At 38.6% G+C, this 26,566-nt stretch overlaps 3 protein-coding genes across 8 annotated transcripts in view; 1 reads left to right on the top strand and 2 right to left on the bottom strand.

Moving 5' to 3' along the window:
- LOC145776946 (uncharacterized) overlaps positions 1–2,153 on the bottom strand; it is a 32,121-nt gene extending 29,968 nt beyond the window's left edge. For both annotated transcript variants that reach the window (XR_014290295.1, XM_082588191.1), the window contains exons 1-2: positions 1,627–2,153; positions 907–1,011 (exon numbers count right to left, since the gene is read on the bottom strand). Coding sequence is in view for 1 of the 2 variants with exons in the window: in XM_082588191.1 (XP_082444317.1) it covers positions 907–1,011; positions 1,627–2,019 (498 nt within the window). In the remaining variant the exon portion in view is untranslated. The remainder of the gene's footprint in view (positions 1–906; positions 1,012–1,626) is intronic.
- Positions 2,154–2,288: 135 nt separating this feature from the next.
- On the top strand, positions 2,289–8,409 carry LOC145777165 (uncharacterized). 5 transcript variants are annotated; one of them, XM_082588474.1, is made up of 6 exons: positions 2,319–2,454; positions 3,378–3,458; positions 4,131–4,481; positions 4,819–4,916; positions 5,606–5,713; positions 6,162–8,409. In XM_082588474.1, the coding sequence occupies exons 1-5, from the start codon at positions 2,439–2,441 to the stop codon at positions 5,687–5,689; spliced, it is 630 nt and encodes a 209-aa protein (XP_082444600.1). In that variant the 5' UTR covers positions 2,319–2,438; the 3' UTR covers positions 5,690–5,713; positions 6,162–8,409. The 5 variants fall into 5 exon arrangements, with proteins under 5 accessions (XP_082444602.1, XP_082444600.1, XP_082444601.1 ...); XM_082588475.1 differs by lacking the exon at positions 6,162–8,409 and having other exon boundaries at positions 5,606–5,714; XM_082588476.1 differs by lacking the exons at positions 5,606–5,713; positions 6,162–8,409 and having other exon boundaries at positions 2,289–2,406; positions 4,819–5,101.
- Positions 8,410–9,491: 1,082 nt separating this feature from the next.
- On the bottom strand, positions 9,492–26,044 carry LOC145777465 (UV radiation resistance-associated protein-like). Its single transcript, XM_082588841.1, has 15 exons — positions 23,525–26,044; positions 22,772–22,910; positions 22,587–22,679; positions 21,441–21,538; positions 20,656–20,825; positions 17,529–17,634; positions 16,586–16,712; positions 15,784–15,979; positions 15,441–15,523; positions 15,038–15,203; positions 14,592–14,771; positions 13,646–13,737; positions 12,920–13,017; positions 12,419–12,607; positions 9,492–11,829 (listed from the first exon to the last, which is right to left on the bottom strand). The coding sequence occupies exons 1-15, from the start codon at positions 23,576–23,578 to the stop codon at positions 11,239–11,241; spliced, it is 2,382 nt and encodes a 793-aa protein (XP_082444967.1). The 5' UTR covers positions 23,579–26,044; the 3' UTR covers positions 9,492–11,238.
- Between the last annotated feature and the right edge of the window lie 522 nt (positions 26,045–26,566).

The following is a 26,566-nucleotide window of genomic DNA, read 5'->3' as shown; positions in this document are numbered from 1 at the left end:
TGTGACCTATTCGTTTCAGAACTTTTTTACTTTGTCGCTGTTGATCAAGACTACAAGATGTAATGCTTTGCTATCAGCAGTCGCAGCCTATAATTTCGGACATTTTGCTTTATACCGCAATCCATGACATCGATTGATTGATTGAATCTTTATCCTCGGACTGGGAAAGCTTCTTGCAGAGCTTAATCCTGGCAGTTGCGCATACTTGTAGAGACTTTGAATCACTGACGCAAGGCCCGGTCACCGAGATTGACAGAGTGAAGTTTCCGATTGTTGAAGTCTTGTTGCCGGGGAACAATTCCATCCAATAGATGCCGCTGAATGGAGAGCAGTCCTTAACGTGCGTTGCTCAAGCGCACACCCCGAGAGTCGAACCAGCGCCGCTTGATCTTGAAGCTTCTTCGTTCTAGCAGTGACGCGCGAATCAATTGAGCTATCGGGGCAGATTGTCATCATTGTTTGTTATCGTCGCATTCTCTGCTCTGTGATTCGTTTCAACTAGTGTCCGTATTAAGCTAACTGCATGGCCTACCGTGGAGACAAAAAGCAGAGTACATCATTTACACGGTGGGATTCGAACCTGTAGCATCGTAACGGCTGATGTCGATACTGCGCATATGCTCTAGGTCAGTGGCTGGATGTTGTGCAATTTAGAGCAAGTCAGGTTGCATAAAAACACGTTATTTGTCTGCCAAGTTAGTTAATTTTTATTTGACAAAAGTTTTTTATTTTACAAAAACAGTAGCCTACTTGCGCTAAGTTGTCCTTAAATATAGGTTAGGCTAATAAGTCAAACGATTTAGCACGGTTGCAACATCTCCAGAAAACTTGAGTTTCAAGAAAAACAAGGAAAGAATATATTGATAAAATGATTATGGAAAGCTGCTTTCCTGACCTACAACTTACCATATCATCATTGATGGTTGCAAGATTCACCTGTATTTCCAAAAGAAGGTTATTGTCATCTACAGAAGAATCTTCGTATGGTCTAGTTTCATACTCATTTACCACCTGAATCGATAGAAATACGGTTAGGCTATAATAGATAGGCTATAGTCCGTGGTGATAAGTTACAGTAGTCGTTTAGACCAGGGGTGTGCAATGGAGGATCCTACGGGGCAATCGCTTCCCCCTCTAAAGCAAAGGGCAGTGACTTTATTCACGACGTATTTGCAACGTCGGATTAATGTAAAGTTGTTGACCTACACATCAATGTCATCGTGTTTTGAAGAAATTGTCTCCCCCCTGAGGCTACTTGCTGGATCTTCTCTTGAAGGCCTGCTTAAGTGAACGGGAAGGCAAGGAAGCCAATCTTCGTGACCACCTTCAGGCATGTCTTTAAGTGTCCTACCAAAGACACAGCTGCATGCTCTTGAGCGGTGTCGAACTGGCGCCCTTTCAAACGTCGTACCAGGGCTCTCACCACTCGGCAATGCAGCCGACTTGTCTTGGTTTGGAATCATAAAGATCTCATTGGTACCGGGCCCAAATCATCCTCTCAACGGCCCTGCATGCGGTTATTTGTCAAATGCCCTTTAGTCCAGCTTATGCAAAAGTAGAAAAACATTTTTTAGAATTGACAGAAAAATCTTTTAAGATTTTCTACAACATTGTGAGTGAACTTGCCTTTTTTACACGGTCTTGAATTTGTTTCACTGTTGTTAGCGTATTTGAGCTGTTTTTACGCATTCTTCTTGTTTCAGGAGTTTTCAGTCGTCTTGATATTGAACCACGTGATGGCATATCTGGATTTTGGAGAGAAGCAAATTCAGCTTCAGTATACGTTACGCTTTCTGCAAGAGAACCCCGTTTCATAAGCAGGTGTTCAGTGGCCACAAGCGATCCTCTTTTTGGCTTGTCCGCTGTGGTTCCCACGCCTTCAATACCAATTGGGTTTGTCATTTTTCCAAGTAATTTGTCAGCATTTATTACAGCAAATGTTGGTTTTCTTTTGTGTGGAAAGCTTTTTCTTTCCTTTGACACAGAGCCTTTATTATCGGATACTCCCATACGCCACATTTTGAGATTTTTAGATTTTCTAGTTTGAAAACCGAAATGGCCTAAATTTACTTTTTTTCTTTGCCACGCCGATAGGCTCCCTACTTTGCTTTTTTCGTTTATTGAATTTTTTTTTGTTGTTGACCTAATCTGCAGTAATTTTGCTAAATTTTGTATATTTGTTCATTTTTACCGTTCAATCAATGACGTATCCTATTATACTCTCATAGTAATTGCTATTGTTTTCAGTGGTAACACAAAAATTCAAGAAATGAAAATAATTTATAAAATGAAAAGCTCACTGCTCACAAATATTTTAGTGATGAGCCCCCAACATTGTCCGTTGAAGCGTGAACGTTTGAGCAATCCCTGACCTGAGTTTTCCTGGCATTACTGCCTAGTTTTTGGGTGAATATCGAACATGGTCCATAGATTTAACGATGAAAAGTACAGACGGTAAGGAAAAAAGTGAGGTTTACGAAAACGTGAGGATAAAATAACCAATATCTTAAATGTAAGTCTCTCTTTTTAATCTCTAGTTTTCGTAAACCATACTCTTTTTTTCTCATTGCCTACTGGTAGCCTAAGCTTTTCATTGTTAAAGTCTATGATTGTGAGTGTTAATCTGGTCAAATGTTTTAAGGTTCAGACTTTAGAGAAAAAAAAAACTGGCATTGATTTGTTTTCTTTCCATTGAGTTTTTGTTGTATAACTTAGTGAGAATAAGTTAGGTAATAATGGGTTGACATTTTAAACCTGATATAAAATTAAATAAAATGAGCCTTGTTGCTAAACGACCTTAGCAGTTGTAGAGCGACAATAAATAAAACCATAACAATATTATTATTATTGTATTACAATAGTTAGTGATTGAGTCTTAGTCAAGTTGATGGAGTGAATGAGGTCATAGCTAAATGCAAAAGCCCAGCTGCTTAGCCACCAGTTGGGCAGCAGTCAGTAAAATTTAATTGACAAAACGCCAATAGCCTAGAAGTCTTGGGAATAGTGCATCTGAGAAGCTAAAAAAGATGAGAGTATGTTCCCTAAATTGGAGTTGTAAGAGAAAACTTTTATAGCCTAATCTGTAGGTTTTTGATTTTCTTGAATGCTTATCACTTTATTGGCCACATTTATAATCTTTATTGAATTTGGTCTGTTGCAAAAACAATGTCTGTGTTGTAGGCTTATGTTCAGTGGTATGTATGCCTAGATCTTCATAGTTTGGTAAGACTTTAAACATGATCTATGTAACTGGAAATAAATCAAAGTATATTTTTGTAGACTGTTTGTTAGGGTAAGCATTTGCAAACATGAAGCAAATGTTTAATACTTAATTCAAGTCTCATAGCTGCTGAATAATTCTTTAAGTAAATATTTAGGTTTGCATACTTCAAAATTACTTAACTGTGTAATGTCGTATCCTGGAGGACCCCCCAGAGGATACCCATCTCGCCCATATGGTATGTATGCTACACTGTTGAAATGCCTAGTTGCTATGAAGAATAGAGTTTAACAGCTACTGCTGAACTTTAACAGCTAATGCTTGAAATGAAAAATAATTGGCGTAATACAGTAATGTAGTAGAAGAAATAACAGTTCTTAAATATATATACAGTAAGCAAAAAAAATTGCTGTAGGCGTACATATAAAAAGTTACTGTTTTTTTTCAAATCATTGTATCGAAAATATTTTTAGTTACACTATTGATAACAAAACTTGTTAGTTTTTCATAACAAACTGTAAATTGAAAAGATGTCTCTTGTTTATATTCTTGTGAAATATTTGCTTTCAAAGTTTTACTCTGCTTGAGATCACTTTGCTTCAGGCTGGAAAGCACATAGTAGAACTTCAAGCACTTAAAACGTCAAAAAATACGTTAATTTATTTACCACTTTTATATCTAACAGATGTATGAAAAATTGGTTGGCCTACTCCTATTTTGGATTATATTAATCTGATTTCAAAATCATTTGGTTTAATGAAATAAAGGTGTTTGTTTTGGTATTGCTAACTTTTATCATTTACTGTACAAAGTTTTAGGATGTGATGATGAGGCATTGCAATGTCGATACTTCCTCACCATCACCACCACTCATCAAAAGAAAATGCTAAATGTGATTATGTTGTCACAGGTGCCTATCCTTCAGCTCCACCTCCGCCTAACCCACCTCCACCTGGTTTTAATCTTCCGCCTCAAGCCCCCCCTCCTGCTCCCATTTCAGGAGTAGCTCAGCCTTATCCGATGGGGCAGCAAGGTTTTGCTCCTGCTCCTGCACCTTATTATAACACTGGCCCTCCTGCCCCATCTTATCATGTCGGCCCTCCTCCAGCCCCAGGACCATCACCTGCATATGGTGCACCAGTTGGACCTCCAGGGTACTCACAGCAACCTTATATGCAAGGTTATTCTTGTCAGCCTATGGGTCATGGTGGATATTCAGTCCCACATCAGTATAATGTGTTTCCTGGTCATGTGAAATATGGTGAGTGATAGTAGTTGAAATGGTTTTGAAACTGTACAGAGACTGTGGCTTGTGGCTAATAGACAGTTTTGTAGTTTGGTGTGAGTATGTAGTGCTACAGTACCGGTAGTTAAATTTATTGAGACGAAGTTGTAGCTGACTTCATGGCCACTTGTGGTCCTTCGCAAACATCTTGATTGTGCCATAAAGTACTGTTACAAACATGGTTCTTTTAGAGAATTTTGTTATCGGTGAGAAAATGAATAAAATAGGTTACTTAAAGTACATGTATGATATGTATGACATGTATTGTATAAATAATAATATTACAATTAAACTGCAATTTATGCCGCTGCAGGTAAACATGGGAAGCATCATAAATTTAAAAAGCACCACAAGTTTGGAAAGTACAGCAGTTCAAGCAGCAGCAGCTCAAGCTCATCTGATGATGAATATGTCAGTGATCTGTTGATTTATCTTTTTTTAAACGCCGGTTGCTCTGTGACTGTGATTTTATTGACTGTTGTTTATGTGCGGAATGGCCCGTTTCGGTGAGTCCGATTCGGTGAGTCCGATCCCTTAACGGGGGATTTTTTTTTAAATTATCGGGTACCGTAGCCTAATTATTATCATTGCCGTTTTAGGGTTAGGGGTTAGAGGTTAGGAACTCATCGAATCGGACTCACCGAATAGTAGCAGATCCGTTTATGTGATGGTTTCATTTTCTGTACGAGTTCTATTCACATTTCAAATCTATTCTACTTTTTCATCAGTAAAAAGCTTTATATATGAATACCGTATACAATTATACATCATTGTTCTGCACCGCAACAAGCGAATACTTTACTTTGTCAATTTTGGTAACCACCCCTGCGTCAGTCGTTCAAAGTCTCTACAAGTATGTGAAACTGCCTGGAATAACTTAGGTATGAGGGCTTTATCAGTCCGAGGATAAAGGTTCAAACCAACTAATCGGTAGGCTACCGTAGTTTATTGCATCAACCTCGATGTTGTGTTCTCATATGCGGCTAAACTTTTTTTGCTAGTGCTATTTAACGTGTTGATTTTTCATACATTGTTACTTGAGTCCATGTCTTGTAATCTAACTCCATAGATGCCACTTATCATATTTATTTTGTTGTTAGAAACATCTCCCCAAATTTCAACGTAAACAGATGAAAAAACTAAGAAAACTCTCCAAGCACCAACATAAGCATTTCGGTTTTTGACTTCTTCAATCTGCTGTCTGCCAGGTAAGCGTCAATATAACCTGAAAAAATAGTTATCGACTGTGTACGTTTGAAGCGAAGAATTTTTCAGTTACCAGAGAGCATAGAATACAAAGGTCAAGAACAAACCAGCATAGGATTTATTTTAAATCATTATGGAAAACATGTGATATGTTGGCTCGGCTCATTGCTTGAAAACTTTTTTGTGTTCTCTTGCCAGCCACCAAATTGCTTTTTCACAAGACTTCAACCTTAACAGACCTCAAACAACACAAAAAAGAATGCTTAGTATGATTTCGTTTCGAATTATTATTTTTACCACTTGATCTCTGCGAAACTCCTAAGTCCTAGTTTCAAGTTAAGTATAAACATTCAGTAACTCTCTACTATTGATTGAGTATGTATGCCACGATCACTGTCTACTTTTTGATGAAAATACTTCATACGCTCAAACATCTTGCTTCATTTTCAGGAACAAAACGTTGGAATCAACAAGCTTCCTGTCTCATCATTAATTGCATGTTGCTCAGTTGGCTGAATTTCAACGCTAAAACAATGAGACATTTTGTATTGCAGAACAATACTGAAAGTTTGAGTTGTCTGTATTTTCATACATAGTGTGCAATGCACTGTAGTCATGTTATAAAATTAGTTTTATTAACTAGCACTTTATATCACATATCTTTTACCTTTTATGAATGAAGTATTGCAAACAGGGTCTGATTACGATCTTATGAATGCAGTCAGTAGCCCAAATATTTTTTTTTATCCCAATACTATCTGCAGTGACGTTAAACGAGGAGAGTCAACTAAGCTTAATACTCCTCAGAACATAGTAGTATAGTGTAGCGTGTACATTACTTGACAAGAAAATCGTTTACATCTCTTCACACTTCTTATTGCAGGTATAGTCCCCAGTGCATACCAATACACATTGTATTGCCTTCATTTTGCACAGCAGCTTATAACTTTGATAACCTAATTACTGGGTTATTTTTATGAGGCTCGTTACAGTTATATACCGTAGTTCTTTTTACTTTGCCAATGTTTTGCCAACATTAACTGGCCGATATATTTACACAATATGTAATGTATACAAAGATATACTGTATATAACAATATATTGTTAAATATATTCCGGCATGAAGACCAGGGTTCTTGGAAGCAAAATGGATGATAAATGTTTTAACTTCAAGGCCATCTATTCTATATACACAGGCCTTACCAACGTGCAAGCTTTCATATTTGACTGGAGGCTGACCAGCTACGCTTGATAGCGTTCAGAGTCGCTGGTGTAAGTTTCTAGTGTGAATAGTAATTGATAATAATAATTATTTGTGTATGTTTTGTTACCATGAAAACGTTGAACTAGTTTTTTCTACTCAGGCTGGAAATTCGATGTGGACCTGGCAACACTGAAAAGGTTTTGTGTTGTTAAACCTGAAGAAAAAGTAAAAACTCTTATTTCGTCTTGCGAGATTGTAAACGTGCGAATAAATTAGCACCATAACAATTTAGATTTCGGAATCAAAACTACATTAGCTTCTGGTCATTATTATTATCTGCTCGCACACTGGCAAGTCCTGTGTATATTATACTATATATTTCGCTGTGTGCTTAACCCTTCGTCACGAGTTTTTTCTGGCAGGCAATATAAAGGGATTTTATTGTCGTTTCATTCATTTGCTTTATAATTACATGCTTCAGAGTTGTAGGTTAGTAGCCTATGTGATGCGCATCATCTTTATTTAAGTCTTTTTTTCACCTTTTGGTTGTCGATGTTCAGATTTCATCCACTAAATCACTTAATCTTTTGTAAGCTGGCTTCTCGCTGAAATTCTTTTTGCTATTCAATTTTATTATTATCAATATGGGGTTAGTATTAGTTTGATTGAAATAGAAAAATGTTGACGTTTTTCCTGGGATATCTAGAGAAGGGGATATGAAGGCTCGCAGCGATTGCCTTATTCTCATGACACTACCAGGGTGGTAGTTTGTAGTGCTTTAAAGATGTGGTTCTTTTTAAAATCGTAGAAAGTTTTGTAATGCAGCTTGTACAATGAGCTACAGGAAACAGTTAGCAAATGTTACGTAGAGTATATTTAAAGAATACTTGTTTACAAAGACAGTTGAAAAGTTACCAGTAAGCTGTTTTTTATAACAAAGCCTTTGCAGGAGGCTAGATGTAAAGCAAGTATATGGGTGGTTGAATTAGCAAGCAACCACGAGCATGCTGTGAATATCCAGGCCTGATGTTAATAGCGCAATGCAAGTTATAAGAAGATTTATTAAACTACTATCGGTGCCAATTGTCATTTTACGATAATAAACACAGATTATTTACGATAAACAAAAGCCCTTCTATTGTCAGACGTAATAAAAGCCTTCGTATCCCCTTCTTTAGATATCCCTGCGTTTTTCATAAACTACTTTTCTTGATGCGTTCATACTACCTGTTTTAAATTGCATTTATTCACCGTTTTTGTTGTAGTTTTCTAGCACGAATCGTTCTTTGACTTTTTGCTCAAGCACTTTGATAAGCCCATGATATTAAAAGTTTTCACCTCAAAAGAGTGTTTGCAATGTGTCCTCCGCAGAAGACCACATAAATGAAGCCTCAATCGTCTCTTCCACTCGATTATTGAGTGAACGGGGCTTTGCATGACTATTTTGGAGTTGTCACAGTTGCCATATTCTACCCATCACGATTCTACTTCTTACACTGATGCAACGTCTGCATAGGGTTGGCGAAAATGCCATATGTGAGGGGTAAAGAAAAAATGGTACCCTATGAACAACATTGCCTTGTCTTTCTATTCACATAGCCTAATTTAAATTTCGACATCAACGAATTTGAATTGTTTGTTTTTTTTTGTTAGCGTACCACAAATAGAAAATAGTTTTCTTACATCTTATCTAGACTGGCTATATTGAAAAATCCCGTGATGACTTATTTATGCTTGATGACACGTGATAGCAAAAACTGATTTAATGAGTCTGAGGCAAATCTCACCAGCCAGAGGAAAACAGCTTTAAATAGTGAAGTTATGCACATCTCAAATGCGGTGCTTTTGGTGCTTCTACCAATGTATAAAAATGTCACATGCGTAGGCATATAAAAAAAGTACTGCTCTATATCCGCCACTGGTTTAGATGGCTTCAAAATGAGCTGATCAAAACATCTTCGAGTTGGCCCAATTACATTGTAAAATGATGAGTGGCTGTGGGAACGCTGGGTGACCAGTAGGCATTTTTTTATTCACTGGTTATTGACGATCTTCACAAGTTGGCTAATATTTGCCTATTTTGTGTGGGCAGTTTTTCTCATTTTAGCATTGTTGATACAACTAGAATTTCAACAAAACACACGATGAGCTTGTCCGCCCCGATAGCTCAATTGGTTAGCGCGTAACTTCTGGCACAAAGAAGCTTCAAGATCAAGCGGCGCTGGTTCCACTCTCGGGGTGTGCGCTTGAGCAACGCACTTTAAGGACTGCTCTACATTCAGCGGCATTTAATAGATGGCATAATTCCCCAGTAACAAAACTTTAACAATCGGAAACTTCACTCTGTCAATCTCGGTGACAGGGCCTGCGTCAGTGATTCAAAGCCTCTTGTCTACAAGTATGCGAAACCGCCAGGATTAAGCTTTCCCAGTACCGTACGAGGATAAAGATTCAATCATTCTGTGTGGCGACAAGCCGACAACCCATTACTTCACTTGGGCTTGGCAGTGTGTCTCGCCTCCAATATATTAGCGCTAATAACTCCGCTCAGAAATAAAACAAGAATATCAGCATCTCAACGTTTTAATGGGTAAGGTACATTTGAGAACATCACTGCAACATAGATGAAACTAAAAACTATTGCACATGATGACACATCGTAATGGTCAGGACGAAATAGCTGAACAAGTTGATCTTTCAAAGTTTTTTTTTGACCTATTTGGTCAAGTCACTGCACAGAAAAAAAAAACGAAAAAATAATCCAGCCTCTTTTTTGGTAACTGATTAGTTTTTAGCCATGGTGCAGTGATGGTACAAACCAATATTTCACTGTCACTAATTTCCACTACACATTCGTCGGAATGCAACAAAGCAGCCATTCTCAACTGACAGTGCAGTAATCCACATGTGAGGAGTTCTGAGAAGTGATACATGCACAACCAGTGGTGGCTCGTTCTAGCCGGCTGCAGCCATCCTCGTGAAATTGGTAAATGTAAGATATTTTTGCAGCCTATCTATTAAAATTAGCCGCGAGCCGCCACTGTACACAACAGTAGCCTAGATAGCACAGTAGCAGGATGTTAACGGTGATTGGGGAGTATTACGTTACCCAGACCTGTTTATAGGTTTGCCAGTCAAAAGTTGAGAAACGCTGCACTGGACTAAAGATTGAACAAATGAACAGTCAGCTTGTCCACAGATTTGAATGAATGTTAACGAATTGTCGAAGTGCGGTAAAAATCCGCTGAAATTTGAAGTAACTGGACTTCACTGTCCCAAAACACTCGTTAAAGAACAAGATGGTAGTGGGTAGTGGCCCTACTTTGTTTCAGCTCTCCGAGCGGTCTTAAACGTAGTAGCTGGGTTGAAACGCAAGAATGTGATTTCACACATTCGATCACAAACCAGTGACGTATTAACAAGTCGGTTGCAGAGCCGAGAGCTCTGGAACGGCACTCGAAAAGGCGCCGGTTCGACGCCGCTCACGAGCATGCGGCTGTGTCTTTTGACAGGACAGTTAAAGGCATGCCTGAAGATGGACATCTTCAACCACCGGGAGTACGCCTGGTAGTAGTAGTCCAGTTTTAATCCGGTGATGTCCCGTTACCGAGGGTGGCCGGATTCACCTCCAAGTGCCGCAATCGCCTTCACACCTTGAGGGTGGATAAAACAAAAAACGTTCCCAGTTAGCAAAACCCTTCATTTTTACATTGATTCAACGCCTGCAGACGGATTTTGTTGTCTGGGATTTGAACCCGAATTAAGAGCAAAGTCTTCTGATTGGCCGATGGAGGCGGGCCTTGTCACAAGATATAACTCCGCACTTTTATAGATAGAGTAACGACATTTGTCTTGGGCACTGAGTATAAAGTGACCACTCACTGTTAATGTTCAGTGACTACCGATCATAAAGCAGGAAAATTAAGACGAAATAAAGCGGATGACAGAATTTTTGTCTTAGCATTTGGCCAATGCGAGGATGAATTAGAAAATCCAAATAAACATCAAGATCTACCTGAGTTTGTCCGGATCTTGAAATTCCACCGAACGAAATAGCAGTTAAAATATTCTACGATGAACTTTGAAAATTAGTTGATAAATACGTCAAGGGACAATTCATTGGAACTACCCAGACAGACATCAGTCGTTTTTTTACATTAATTCAACGTTTGCAGTGAATTAATGTAAAAAAAAACGACTGGTTTGCTGTCTGGGATATCCTGTAAAGCTGAAAAAATGATGCTTAACACAATGTATATTATATAACCGTTAGCACAGTTGGATTAAATAAACTATCACATAATTACTCTGAAGAACTTATCATCAACATAAATCTAAATCGTCTTCTGGTAATACAGTTGTTGAAGCCTGTCCTTCAGAATCAACTGCCAAGACGTTTCGGTTAATGGTCAACGAAACACTTGCTTTCAAATTCGAAACGTCGTTAGCTTTGCGAACAGAATCGATGTGAGATGCTGACTCCAATACTGGTTCTTGATCCCGCCCGTTAACAGGTTTCTCTGCGTCATCAGTGAAAATCTGATCTTTGTCATCCTGTTTAGACTGGCATGAGCTGGTTTCAGAACCGTTACTAGAAAGCGTGTCGGCTTTCACGCGAGATGAGCTGTCGGTTGAACTTGAATCAGAATGTTGCGCGCTGTTGCGGCTGAACAACGCGTTGCGCTTTTGATTTAACGACTCGGAGGAAGTACTTGCCGCTTTTCGGCCCCACCTATCGGAATCTGAGGACTTCCGGTTCGATTTCTTCCCCAAGAGTTCCGCACGCGCGGTGGCCAACGGCACTTTGGTCGTATTTTTCTTCGTTTGTCCGATTTCTTCGAGCCCTGTAAGATGGGTGCGGTGGACGGAGATGCTGGGAACAATTGATTCGATGGAGTCATCTTGAATGTTTGACTGAAAACGACAAAAAAAGAATGGAGATACGCTTTGACGGAAGGGATAAAAGAGAAACGTTAGACAAAAATATTTAATGCGCGAGAGACAAGTTTTTCATAATGTAACAATAAAAAAAATAATACACTGGGTAAAATCACTGCATTTAGACTAATCTTTAACCTTCTTGCTTCCCAGTTTAACATTAGCGACCATTTTGAATGACATTTCTGTAGCATGAAAAGCTACCAAAATGTTTAAACTTAAAATCTCTATATCAGCAATGATATAATGCTGTTGGTTGAATCGTAAAACGACAACATTTTTCAGGCCATTTTAACAATTGTAGGCCACCTTCTTGTGCAAAGTAAAGTATTTTCCATGCACAAAACAGATGAGTTTGCGCTATCAATCCTTGACGTGTTGTCATTATCAAAAGCATAGACTGATGTGTGAAACCAGTGGCAAGGATATTAAATTATAACTATGATATAATAATAATGATAATAATAACTATATGATGTAATAATAATAACAGTGCGCGGACCATTGTCCTGTGTATAAAGGCTGCTGAAGATGAACACCAGAAACAGAACAAGTTGATACTGACCCGATAGGTAGAAGCAGTGGTGGAGGATGAAGCGATGTCACTGCTAAAATCCGTCTGTTCCTCTTCTTTCCTCCTCTGGTCTTCATTCCTCTTTCTCCTTGGAGACCTATCCCTTTGCTTTGCCACCTCCTTGGAACCAAAAAGCTCTCCACGGAGGTTGAGGAGGTCCGAGTTGCGAGTTTCCATTCGCTGAACCACAACAATTCACATCAATCTGTTGTTAGAATGAGTACCGTTGATAAAGCCACAAGTGCCGTCTGTGGCTATCCTTCCTACCATCAGCGGGTACAAGGGGTAATTTTGTACCCTAGCCCAAAAACTTGCTAGTGGATCCTGGAACTAAAAAAAAAACAATAAACCACCTGTTTTACAGTGGTATCTCACTTGGGGGAGGGGGGGCTCGGACCTCTTGTTGCCACAGGCCCCAGATTACCCTCTCAACAGCCCAAACATGTTACTGTTGATGTGCAATTACCCACTAAAAGCGCAAAACATTCATACTTTAGTGAGCTTTAAAGGGTTGGAAGCTGATTCAAATTGATCGACTTTGCTTCCATCTGGCGGCTTCGTGTGATTTGAAGTCGTTGCCATCGTAGAATCTGCAAAATTGGTTTTGTTGAGAATTTGGAAGCCTGGTTGCGAAGTGTTTAAAAGAAAAAGCACACAGGTACTGACAATGTCTTGAGTGACAAACGCTAAAAGCACAAAATAATTTAACCAAGAAACAAAACTGTACAAAAAGTAGTGCAGTAGCCTAATCGTAGCAAATGTGCGTTGTGTCTAAAGAGTCAGGGGAAATGTTGTAAGCTCGCTGTGGGAATTCTTTAGTTTAGGATGGCCACTGGGGCCATAAGCGGATTTAGTCAGAGCAATGCAAACTTCAAACGGCCAAAATTTACTGAGACAACCAACTTTAATCCAACATTAAAATTAGCATCATGTGTAAATACAACACTTGAGAATCTCAGTTAAGCTTAGGATGAACTGCACTCTCTTGAAGAGCCTTATTTTTATGGTGGCTTGAGATGTGATGCAAAGTGACATGTTGGCATATAGGAAAATTAACTACAACTCAGACAAAATCCGTCATTTTCACATTGAACCAACGTCTGCAGATGTTGAATCAATGTAAAAATGACGGATTTTGCCGTTTTGGAAGTCAACTGCTGGCATGACAGTGCAAATGACGACTACAGCAGCGTATTGTTACATGGCAGAAGCTCCTACCTGAAGACTTGGGAGGCAAGCTTGATATTGAGCTGACAGATGATGGCTTTGAAGTGCGGGTGTCGTTGATGGTGATCGGTTGTGAGTGATGCCTGCGTGCAAAGCTTGCCCTTACCAGCCAATCAGAATAGATTGCAACTCTAACAGCAGGATTTCGTGAAATAATGCGAAACTTCTTTCAGAGTCCTTTTACGAAATAAAAGTGTACGCGGAGAATATTGACAACTTTACATCATCAAAATTGTCGGAATCCCCCGTTTCGGAGAGGCCGATGCGGAGAAATCCCAATTCGGAGACAGCCTTTTTCGGAGAAAACCGATTCGGTGGTTTCTTAAATCCAGCGACGGCTTCTGTTTATTTAGAGACTTTGTAGGGATCATTTGGGTAGACGGTTTCTGTGTTTACCTTCCCATGGCCATGCAAACGAGAAAATTATTGTTTCAGTGAGGTAGATGTAAACTAGCTGATATCTTGCGGTATAGGCTATAGCGATATCTAGCAACTTTAGTTGAGACTTTTTCGCTGAGAGCTTATTTGATTAACCTCTATTATAAGCTAATTCCTTTGAATAAACAGATGCCGCTGTGAGATTTTAGAAAGCTCCGAAAAAGCTGTCTCCGAATTGGACTTTCTCCGAATCGGATTCTCCGAATACTAGCAGACCGCAATATTAGAGTGCCGATGACAGGTAGACACAAATTTGCTTGATAATCACTAACAGATTCATTGCATTCAATGTGAAATTCAAATAGAGAACAACCCTAATAATGCGACCACGAGAACGCCGTTTGGAACAACTCTACATGGCAATGCATTGGCAGAGCATATCCTTATATAAAAACCTTTTAGCGGCAAGCTACCTACAGCAATGTAGGTGGTTACTGGTTAGGCACCATTTTATATTCACAAGAACAATAACAACCAAATAAACTGGCAACCAACCCACCCGATCATTGCTTTAGCTCCCAGCCGCTCCAACAAGGACTTGATGTTCTCCAAGGTAGTCCTCAAGTCAGCCGTCCCAATGTTGAAGAAGTAGCGGAGTTGGGCGACGTTTTTATTCAAGAGAAAGGCTCCGTATTCGAAGATGAATCTTTCCTTGCTCGTTTTCACAACGAAAGGGAAACTGAAAAGCGTTTAAAATCGACCATTAAAGTGTGGATTAATCGCAAGATCGGTGCTTTCCAAAATTAATTTCTTCCAATAAGAAGCATCGCCCGTTTCAATGTTATATAAGAAATCGCCATGTTCATCATTTTTATATTAACGTCTGCAGACGTTGAATCAATGTAAAAGTGACGGATTTTTCTGTCTGGGAGGTTATTGCAGAGTGAAGTCGTCAGACATTGCATCAATGTAAAAAAACATCAATTTTTCTAACTGAGTAATTACATTCGTTCGCGCTCGTTTAGTTTCTCCGTCACTTCGTCGACAATGCAGGGCTGGGACCCCTTGGTCGTAAGGGGGTAACGCAGGGGTACCAGGGTGAAATGGGAGAGCATTAAGAGAAGTTGGGAAGTGTAGCCGAGAGCTATCGCTGTCTTTAAATCTTCCTTCTCTGAAATATTAATGGAATGCTTCACGGTTAATGTGATTAGTAAAGGATGAGCGTAACCTAGACAGCAAATCAGTCGTTTTTTTACATTGGTTTAACGTCTGCAGACGTAAAAACGGCTAATTTGCTGTCTGGAAAAGTCAAAAAGCACACTTCAGTTAAATATTCCAACCAACAATGTTTCGACGTATGGTGATATCTACTCAATGCAACAAGAACAAAGATGAGCCGAATACTTACGAACAAAACTTTCGGACTCAGGTAAAGGAACATTGCATATCGTAAACACTTCAGTTTGGCTGGGTGAAGATTTCTTTGACTGCCTAATTACAAAAGTAATTTCGTGAAACTCACCATTGGATATGAGTCAAAATTTAGAACAACATAAGTTTAAGGTGGTTATCCCTTCATGAATGCTATAAAACTTGTAACATACCATGGATTTTATAATAATAACAAGATTTATATAGCGCCATATCCACAGTGCAAACTATGCTCCGTCGCGCTGTCTATGACATACAAAACCAAAACACAAAAGTAGAAGCATTCATGAGAACAATCTCTTCAAGTGGTTGAAACTCACTTTGAGCTGATGGGAACGCGAACTTTGGCGATAGGAAATATCAAGGATAGCTCCGATAATATGTCGCGCCGTCGAAGTGCCAGTTGCTTGATGACTTGAGAGAGGTTGACTTTGGTATCGAGATATGAATGATGACTGTCACGGTGGCGGGATTGCTCGGCGTCCAACTCAGACTTCTTCATTTCAAGCTTCTCTCCTGCGATCAGTGAAAATAATAAGTGTGATCAATGAAGAACAACAACCAAATTGCACTTTTCTGAGTTTGGCGATATCATTAAACTGTGGTGTTCTTGGAAGAGCGAAGCGAAGCAGGTGAAGGCTGCCACAACTCTATTAGCTATCCATGATCTTGTGATAGACATATAATTTAATGTGGTGTTCAAATATCTCTCAGAATCTATCCGACCAAAAACTCTTCAATAAGATGCAAGCTTCTAGAGTGTTACTGTTGCTGCTTCCCATCAAAAAGCGTTGAATGATGGCCACACGCTGGATTACACCTCCGCATAAACCAAAGTATGAAACTCATCAACAAGGGAAGGTGGGTCACACCATAAGGTTAACACGAAACGATTTCTCTTTATAGAGTGTGTTCGGTGTCCAGTTAACACTGCACTAATGGGACAGGAAGGTCGAAGCAGAGGTATAGCATACCCGGTTGAAATTACCACTAAGGTTCATGTGATATTGCTTAAAGTTAACTTGTATCAAACACGAAACCTTGATAGTTACATGTTGTTTTACTGTTGAAAGATGCAAGTTGCTTGAAGAACCAGTTTTCCAATGTCGCAGATGTATGTACCTAGTTCATTTATTCTCTTTATCTTCAGGTCAGCAGTGCTCTTCTCGCTAGAGAACAAGACCTTCTCTCGCGCGACCAGCTTCCGCAGGTGTGTGATTTTGGTTCGAATATTTTCCAATTTCGTTTCCTAGTAATAAAGAAACGATACACACAGAACACCAGTCATCAAAATTGCTGCTTTTTACATTGATCTACCGTCTGCAGACGTTAAATCGATGTAAAAAAGCACCAATTTTGCTGGTTGGGACACCACTAGTTGATCCCAAGCAACTTCTTTAGAGACGGAGTATCAACGACAACAAAACCTGTTCAGTGTTCATACCGCCTTAGTGGTGTAGCGTTGGGCTCAAGACCGAGAGGTCACCGGTTTGATTCACTTGATTACGTATTTTCAGTGCGAAACACAGCAGCCATAAACAAATGAAAGGTAATGATAACGCGGAAATTTGAGTAGACGGAATGAAGATTTTTCAAGAATAAAAGCTAAAAAGACAACTTTTCAAAACTACAACTACAGTACCAACTAAAACTACATTTTACCTTCTTAAAAAACAACTTAAAAAAAACCCTTTATAAACTCTACTGAAAATGATGATAGCACGTTCTTTTTTCGCAAAAAAAAAACACATCTCCATTCGTTGGCGGATTGTTTTGTTCGTCGTATCCAGGCTTACGCCCGGTGGTTTAAGATTTAGATTAAGTGGACGGGAAGGCAAGGAAGCCAATTTTCGTGTCCACCTTCAGGCATGCCTTTAAGTGTCTTGCCACAGACACAGCCGCATGCTCTTGAGCGGTGTCGAACCGGCGCCCTTTCGATTGCCGTTTCAGTGTTGATACATCACAATTAGAAAAAATTGCATATTGTAGCGAAGACCTTTTTTGTGTTAAGGAAATGTTAATGATAAAAAAAAACAATGAAACATTACATTAAAATGACGTTTACCAGTTTCGTCGCTTTTTTTTGGTTATTGACGCACTTTTTAACTTCTTCACGTATGGTGACGACGTCCAGTTTATGCTGAAGCGTTGCGTTCTTGCAGGTTAGTATTCTAAAAAAAAGGCAACATACTCAACAATTATGCATTTCAGTGACCGGGAATATTGCTTGAACTTTGATGTAATGTAAGTAGAATCCTAATTGAAAAAGTGTTCTGAGCATAGACAACGTGGTAAAGATTAGACAAGAGTTGGTGTGGACACGAGAAGTTAAAAATGTAACCAAGATGGATAGATAAGTGGCGAAGAGACAGCACTTTCTTAAAGTTTGTGTACATTTCGTCAGTCAAATGAACCTGCATATCTTGGCTGAGACACAATTCAGGTAAACACCAAGAAAACGCATCAGAAGCAAAAAAAAGTCCGCTCTTATTCTATGACTCTACGTTGCACGCATGATGTCACTCAAAATGATCAACGACTATCATAACACTACATTCTGTTTTAAAAATCTCCTTACATTGAGTCCGATCTACTGCACCCGGCATTAAAAAAGTTTGGCCAAATGCAAAAAAGGAAATTAATCACAATGCAATACTCCATCACAATGAGTGCCATTACATTACTCTTTACTAGCCAACATGTAGTCAACACTGACTGACTTTCAATAAGCAATGTGGCTCGTGTTAGTTGAATGTAAACATTGAATGTGAACATGATGCACTGCTCTAGTCTAGAAACTTATGCGGGTGATAAACGTCAGCTCCTTCATGTGCAGATACGCTTATCGTGTTATGTGCATGACTTTATTGTGTAAATCCGTGTAGGCCACGTTTGAAACACATGCATTAAGCTTTAGACGGTTAAGAATCCTATCGCATGACTTTACAACACTAATAATAGGCACAGCGTGTTGTGAAGATACTCGGTGTACAAACTGTAGTGTACAACTGTGCATACACGCCCCCACGTAAAGTGGGATGTAGATCTAAGATTCATCACAGCAGGCATGGGCCACTTCGATTATTGGCCATTGTTATGTTTGTCGAGGTCAGAAATGTAAGGACTTATGACCAGGAAAAGATGCGAGTTGGATGCAAATTAAAAGTGACAAATGTCCAATACGAAGGCAACGATATAGTGAAAATGAATAATATGATCCCAGATTTGTCATATGCTATATGTACAGTACCGGTACAGCGGTACTGTGTAGCATATACAATTATATATAGCAGGCAAGCAGTCAAACAGTACAAGGAATCATTTCTTGAGTAGGCCGACAAACATATATTTTAATTAGAGATGTACCGATATATCGGTATCGGCATCGGTGATATCGGCCATTTTTTGAGTATGGGTATCGGCAAAATTTGGCCGATACTGTGGCCGATACTAAACGTGTAAAAAAAGGCGTTTTCTGCGGATTTTCTGCAGAAGCAAAGATATAGATTTTTTAAAGTAGTAACTAACGTCAATGTCGTCACATTGAAGTAGAAAAATAACAACCTGATCAAATTTTTGATACCTCACACTCCCATGACTTCATGGGCGCACCTTTTGGCATTGTTTGCTTACAGTGATTCTTTCACTCAAACAAAACATTTTGTTTCAGCAGTTTTGCGTTGTTCAATTCTTAAGTTGTCAAAGAGACTCAATTTCTCCAATGTTTATCATTTGTGTTTCTTTTTTACTCTCAGCAGAGGATAAAACCAGGCCAAGACTACCCAGTACCCACTACCCAGGTGGCGGGAATGTGTAGTTTTGCATCGTTTTTGCATTGCTGGACGTTTGAGGGACCCGTGTGGCTTGGTTATTTTGGTGGGCTGGTTCTGTCAGTTTGTGATTTGGTTTCCGTCTTTCGTTGAGGTGGACTCACCAGGCTTGAACAATGTCGTGGCGGATTAGGTGGGCTCGGGGTGGTGGGACTGCAAATCCTCACTGAACTAATCAATAAGTGGTCTTGTTGCGCTTGGGATGGCGGCCTCATTGTGGGGGAAAGGGTCCTTCCCTGCTGTCGACATGGGGCTGGGCGCTTACTGGTGCGGCGGGCTGTTGCGATTCGCTGGCCATAACGGTGTGGCTTCCACACTAGCCATTTAGACCATCCAATCAACTATATGTTTCTCTAGCAGCATATATATCATAGCTAGCATATATGTTTCTCGGCAGCCGTTTTGTAGCAAGAATTGACATCGACAAGAATTGAAATGGCTAGTGTGGAAGCTGCACCGTTGTGGTTGGCGAGTTGCGGCAGCTCGCTGTGTTGGTGAGTGCTCAGCCTTGTGCTGGTGGCCGGGGGGGGACGCTCCTTTCTTCGCAATGAGGTTGTCATCTTGGGCGCAACGGGACCATTTTGATTGGTTTTTTGAGGATTTGTGGCCCCATTGCTTTCTTTTTGGGCCTACTTATTCTGCTGTGACATTGTTTGGGCTTGGTGATTTTGTTGCGGCTAAGGGTGCAAGTTGAATTGCTGACTGGTGGAGCCGGCTTGCTGAGGGCAGCCGAGTTGCACAGGTTTTTTGAGCGTTTGGCGGGGTGGGAGCGATGCAGAATTGTGCATTTTTGCTACCTGGGTAGTCTTGGCCTGGCAAAAGCTTTTCAACCAAACGCCCTTAGGTTGCACATTACTTGTCGAGTAGTTTTTGTACGACTACACAAATCACTTGGTTTACATTTTACATCTTATTATCAATTATGATAGCCTTATTTGGAGAGTTTGCGCAAACATTTTATTAATTTTTCAGAAACCCCAATTATGATGTAATGTTTCTTCCCTTATACCCCAATCCTCAAGTACGGTGGCTTTTCATTACTAAAACCTACTATTATGACACAACAATGTGGTTGAGATTGAATTCTTGAATCTTTAATAAATTATGCCAATCCAAAGTTTTTTTTAATAGTTTTATGCAAATAAGGTAAAACTTAGCATTGATATATTTCCTTGCAAATACCAAAATTGCTTCTTTTTGTAACACTAAAGTATCGGCCAAAATATCGGTATCAGTATCGGTATCGGCCTAAAAAAGTGATATCGGTATCGGGATCGGCCAAAATATTGGTATCGGTACATCTCTAATTTTAATTGATGTCAACAGCTAAAGTCCTACTGTAAATCAGTGACAACCACATACCTTCTTAGTGCAAATACTCCATATGATTTTCTAATATCATTGCTCTCAGTGGTTGGAAACATAGAGCTACCAGGCTGGGATACCGTGACAGAGGTGCTGGGCCCATAGTAGAGGCCATGCATGCCAACCGCAATCGCGTTCGAATGAAAAGTCACATGATCATTGAATAACTGCAAATTTGTAATATCCAACATTACATATAATGAAAATATTCTCAAAAATTGTTTGTTAAAGCTTTAAATTCCACATTTGGAAAACAACAATAAAATTATTGTTATAGTTAGTTATTTTGTATTACAACACAAAATGGCTAACAAAGAATACAAAAATAAATGTGAAATACGATTAAGCTGGAAATTAGTAAACACTAAAAAGTTACATTATAACGAATTCATTATTGCACATCACTAACTGTATTCCGAAAGCTAGTGACAAACCGCTACTACCACAGCGAATCTAGCATCAGGCTAACACAGGTCATTTGTATCAACATTTGTGAAGTTACTTTAAATAGCTCAACGCCCATTAGTTAAATATATAATGCATGATTAAATTAATATTGATGTTGATATATGTACAAGGCACAGACAGCTTCTACAAGTTTAACTTTTTTCTGCTGGCAAATAACAAAAACACAGTAAACACAAATAATTCACACAAGGATGGCAGCGAAAGACTAAAAAGCACACCAAGGTCAGCTCTCAGCTGCCACTTAAATATTACACAAATATATAAATAATAAAACTACACCACATGATATATTTCATAAATATAAACCGTCGTACTGAATTTCCAATGCAATTAAGTGTCTTTAACGTGACTTCCCACTGCAGAGCTGGCATGTAGCTGTCATCATTACCAATCCATAGCCGAATGGTAAAACCTACATGGTAATTAACAAGAGTGAAACATAGCATGTCTGAAAGATCTTTGAGGAAATTATCAAAAACAGTGATACGAAAGGTAGCCTACTAGTACTGACTGACTGCAATAGTTCAAAAACTGACTGCACGATGCTCTCAACAATACACAGTGATAGATAAGCTGCCATTCATGCATCACCTATGCGTTGGAGAAAAAATAATATTAAGACAAGTGTGAGACTGTGAGAGTGTACTTACTCAATTTTAATGCCTTTAATTACTTCTTTGTAAAGTAAGTATGAATTAATTAATTAAACTACCATTCAACGTTTTATAAGCAGAGAAAACTTTTTCTCAAACCGTAGAAAATTTCATTATCAGATCACCGCTTCAATGCGTGATGGAAATCTGTAGATAAATCTGCATCAAGCATTGCAGAGTGCAAAAAACAGTGTTGCAGAACGCGTTTTCGAATATTAAATTCTCATCAGTGCAACTACGTTTATGAACGCAATAACAACGGTTAAATTCAAACTCAATACAATACATTACAAACATTATAAGGACATATTCTCAGTGTTCAATTGAATATTCACACAATCACGCATTGAAGCGGTGATCTGATAATGAAACTTTCTACGGTTTGAGAAAAAGTTTTCTCTACTTATAAAACGTTGAATGGTAGTTTAATTAATTATTTCTGAAAGTTCCTTGGTTTCATATTATCTAAGTATGAATTATCTGGCAAACAAATTACAAGCCCTCAAAATCATCTGACATGGAGGTCCAAAAGATACTTTTAGACCTCCATGTCAATGCTAATGCCAACAACGTTGGTTAAACATTGATTATAAAGTAGCCTCTGAGTCTGGAGATATTAACAAAGACCGGAAGCTACGGCCGGAATTAACATTCTGTCTCTGGTTTCTGGCCAAATGTCTCTAGTGCATCACTACTCTTAACACAGCAATTTTGAAACAATTAGTCTGTTACATGTTTTATATATAATTCTAAATAACCAATTCTATATTTAAACACCAGATTTCTGAATGATTATATAAGTCATACCTGACAAGTTAAAATATTTAGATGTTTTAATCGCAATGGATGACCATGTTGGATTTGGACTGTATCTCACTGTGTCGCTCTTGAAGATCTCATCTAATCAAAGTGTTGGAAAAAATATGACATTAGCAAAAATCATATACGATGAAGCAACTAAAACTTTTACTGCATAGAAATGTTGTTCAAACCTTGGTCGTCGCGATTATTGGGATGAAGAGTAAAATATAGCAGTGGTTCGTTAATGTTCAAGTTTTCAGAATCATGTGCCGTTGGCAAACTAATCGTCATGTTCCGAACGCATAGTGATGTAACATGGTGCAATCGCCTCTGAAATAAAAACATTCAAGACATGGTTTTTGTCTACTACAAACAAAAGATTAGGTTTGGTAACCCAGAACTCTAATCCTTGTGTCGGACTTAGCTTGAAATCCTCCAACAAGTATTGAAAAAAGGTCACAAAACGTTGAGAAATTTCCTGTAGTGACAAAATCATAAGTTACAACACTGATATACAGCAACAGAAACAATAGACAAAAATGATGGACTTTTAGGTGCAGTCAGTTAAGTGCCTGCCAAATAGGTACGCTCAGTCATGGCAAATACGGTAATTTTTGTAAAATCTTACTGTTTCACACAAAATAATTGCTGAAAAAGGTTTCATGTTTTTTTCATTATTAATGCAAGAAAGTATCAGACAATGTAATTGCAACAAGCAAATGCAACGCCGATTAAAACATACAAAGTCATACATTGTTAAAAAATATTATCATTACTGCAAGTGTTACTATCAAACAAATACTGCGCTGCTCTGGCGGTTACTACAAAAAATATGGTAGGATGTTACTGCCGGCCTGTGAAAAAATGTGTCTATAACATTTAAGGTTTAATGTTTTTAAAATTCAAATAGGCATACAATACACAGCGACAGGTTATCACCACACCTGTTGCAATATTAAAAGTGACTGCTTTACATCATCATCTGTGGATCGTTTCATTCTTGAACTTAAATCCACATTTCTTTCAACATAAACTAAATTTAAATAAACCAACAGCTACTTAACATAGCAAAAAGATAATCGTAGCTTTGTCTGCATTGTAAAAAAATTAAGTCAACTATGCAAACCAATGTTGTGATAGTTGCTTTCCTCTTAACTGTTAGGTTATTATTTGCTAAAATTTAAAAGAATGCAAGAAAAATAGTTTACCAATTTTAATTGATAGTTGGCAGTCTAATAGGATATAGGAGATTGGAAGCTGGTGTACAAGTCTCCGCACTCGTTATAAATGCTATGACGTGAATATACATCAAAGATTGGAATCAACCAACACATATAGGGTGAAATATATGAACTGTAAAGCAAAGGTTCAGTAGTTTCACCCTATACTGGTTCGAGTCTCGAGGTGTGGGCTTGAGCAATGCATTCTAAGGACTGTTCTAGATTCAGCGGCGCCTAATGGATGGAATAATTCCCTGGCAACAAGACTTCAACAATCAGAAAGTTTACACTGTCAATCTCAGTAACCAGCCTTGCGTCAAAAGTCTCTACTACTCAATTATCCAAATTCAATTCAAGCAAAATTCTCTTACAATAGTCAAAGCTGGTATATACCGTATTTTACGGACTATAAGGCGCACTTTAAATTCTTTTTTTCCTCATAAATTGATCGTGCGCCTTATGGTCCGGTGCGCCTTATGGTCCGTAAAATACGGTAAGTCCCCCCCACCACCCTTGGCAACTCATGACAAAGACAGGACTCAACTAAACATATAGGGTGAAACTACTTTACCTTTGCTTTACTGTTCACACACTTTAATTCACATGTTTTGGTCAATTTCTCTTTGTCATGAGTTGCCAAGGGTGGTGGGGGGGGACTTGTATACCAGCTCCCAATAGTCAAAAGAAGAAAAATTAAGTATTTTGGACACACAATAAGGCAAAACTGATTACAAAGATTATGAAAGAGACGATAAACAGTAAAAGAAACATAAGCAAACCATTCAGACCAAGAATGAGTTGGGCAACAAACATCACTAAATGGAAAAATTAAGTAATGAAAGTGCAGTTATGAACAACCTATAGTCCAGAATAATGGTGCATTGTATACAACCCTCAATACGAGGAAGGAACATAATGATAATGAAAGCAATACCATAAAATATAAGTAAGGCTATCCAACCATGCAACAATGAAAAACAAAGAAATCATTGGGCAGCAACATCAATTTATTTAAAAATGTGTGTTCTTTTGTGCAGAAATTTTCAGAACGTCAACCCAGGGATATCTAGAACAACGGTATTGCTGACTCTGTTTTGAAGTGGACAATAGGAGGGTTACTACATCAGACTATGTTGCAGTGCATTTAAGGAAGAATAAATGTCCCTCAACATGCATTTAGTGACTGGCTGGTTTAACGCTTGCTTTTCAAGATCATGATTGAATGGCACTGGTTTAAGTCTCACACCAGATAAAACAAAATTAATAAAGCAGTATACAACATTAAATTCAGCAATTTAAACATCAGAGAAATGAATGTTAAGTACGGTATTCACAATTTAGATGAATATTCCTACAATTTATTACATCGATAGGAGTTAAACACATTGCTACAAATGCAAAAGTGCATAAATATAAAAGAATATTAATTTAAACAGCAAATAGATAAACAGCGTTGAATTGAAACACAAAATGGGGTAATTTTCATTTAGTTTATTTAGCACTTTTGGAGTTCAGTTTGCGAAAAGTACGAGACATTTTTGCTGGTGGTTCAATTTCCACACGATTCAACCGTGTCAGTTCATTTTTCGCAAAGCAATTAAATGAGACTCTTAAAATTAAATCGAAATTGTTATGGCCTGAAGTACATGTTTGCGAAAATAAAACATTGTAAGACTCTGAGTCCTTCGCAAATTTGGCAGCAGCTGCAACAAATGAACCTCGCTGATTGCTGGTAGCAAGCAGCTTTTTCCGAATGAGCTCATCTGCTATTACTGCGGCATACAGCTGGTTCGCAAAGCTACAGAGAGTAAAACAGTATTCTGTTGGTACCGATAATCCGCCACACATCGCAGGTAGTTCATTTGGATTACTTTTTAAGCATTCGTCGGTTATGGATGGATCAGTGTTTTCTTGAACTAACATATCTTTGCACGGGGTGCATTTCCTTGTCCGTGATACACTTCTGGCAATATATCCACTCACGTAGTATGTGATGGAAGAATCTGTTTCGGAAATTTCGTCTATGGTTGCAGTTTTAAAAAATTCCAAAAGCCAATTGTCTTCCGTAATTTCAACATAGTCCTCATGTAACGGTGTATTTTCACTTTGAAGAGCAAGGTTAGATTTCTTGAAAATGGACTCTTTTTCGATTAGGCTTAAGCAACGGATTTTTTTCTCAGCTTGAAAAAGTTGATGGACATGAAAAAATTGCCACCATTAACTTGGCGTTACCACCCAAATCTTCCCTCAATCGGATCGGAGCAAAACTTTCCAGGGAGAACGTAGATAAAGTCGTGGTGGAATATTAAATGCTCAGCCAGAGACACCATTGCTTGAATACTTTGAATGCATGCTAAAAAAGTTTCTTTAGTTAGTCCTGCTTTGCCTGATTGCTTCCAAGATATCAAAGTATTGGCAGCCGTGTTCAGAAAAGAGAACCTGCTGTCCGATTCGCTTTGCGTCAGTTGAAGAGGCTCGCAAGCGGCACCCCTTTTTCTGTAGCCTGCATACAAAAACAGCAACATAATATTGTTTACACAATATATAAATATAAAATACGCTAGATATAAATAATATTATGCTCCAAAATATTATTTAAATGCAGCAAAAGCTAAATTGCTGCGCGGAAACAATCGGCCACCCCCACTAGTGGGGAACAAACCGACGATGGATTATGATGATGATGATGAAAAGTCTTGAAACTCAACTTATAATAAGTATTAACCAAAATCAACCACTTCTGATATTTTTCACGTAAACAGACAA

The sequence above is a fragment of the Aplidium turbinatum genome, chromosome 9 (assembly GCF_918807975.1).
Source record: "Aplidium turbinatum chromosome 9, kaAplTurb1.1, whole genome shotgun sequence".
Lineage (NCBI taxonomy): Eukaryota > Metazoa > Chordata > Ascidiacea > Aplousobranchia > Polyclinidae > Aplidium > Aplidium turbinatum.
Note: the sequence above shows the minus strand (reverse complement) of the source record. Positions and strands in the feature narration are given on the sequence as shown.

Coding starts and splice junctions, on each gene's coding strand:
- LOC145777165 (XM_082588473.1), top strand. Junction 3,459..4,130: donor ATACCCATCTCGCCCATATG/GTATGTATGCTA, acceptor ATGTTGTCACAG/GTGCCTATCCTTCAGCTCCA. Junction 4,482..4,818: donor TCCTGGTCATGTGAAATATG/GTGAGTGATAGT, acceptor ATGCCGCTGCAG/GTAAACATGGGAAGCATCAT.
- LOC145777465 (XM_082588841.1), bottom strand. CDS start 23,578: ATGAAACGATCCACAGATGATGATGTAAAGCAGTCACTTTTAATATTG. Junction 22,911..23,524: donor CACTTTTAATATTGCAACAG/GTGTGGTGATAA, acceptor TTTTTATTTCAG/AGGCGATTGCACCATGTTAC. Junction 21,539..22,586: donor TAAATATTTTAACTTGTCAG/GTATGACTTATA, acceptor ATTACCATGTAG/GTTTTACCATTCGGCTATGG.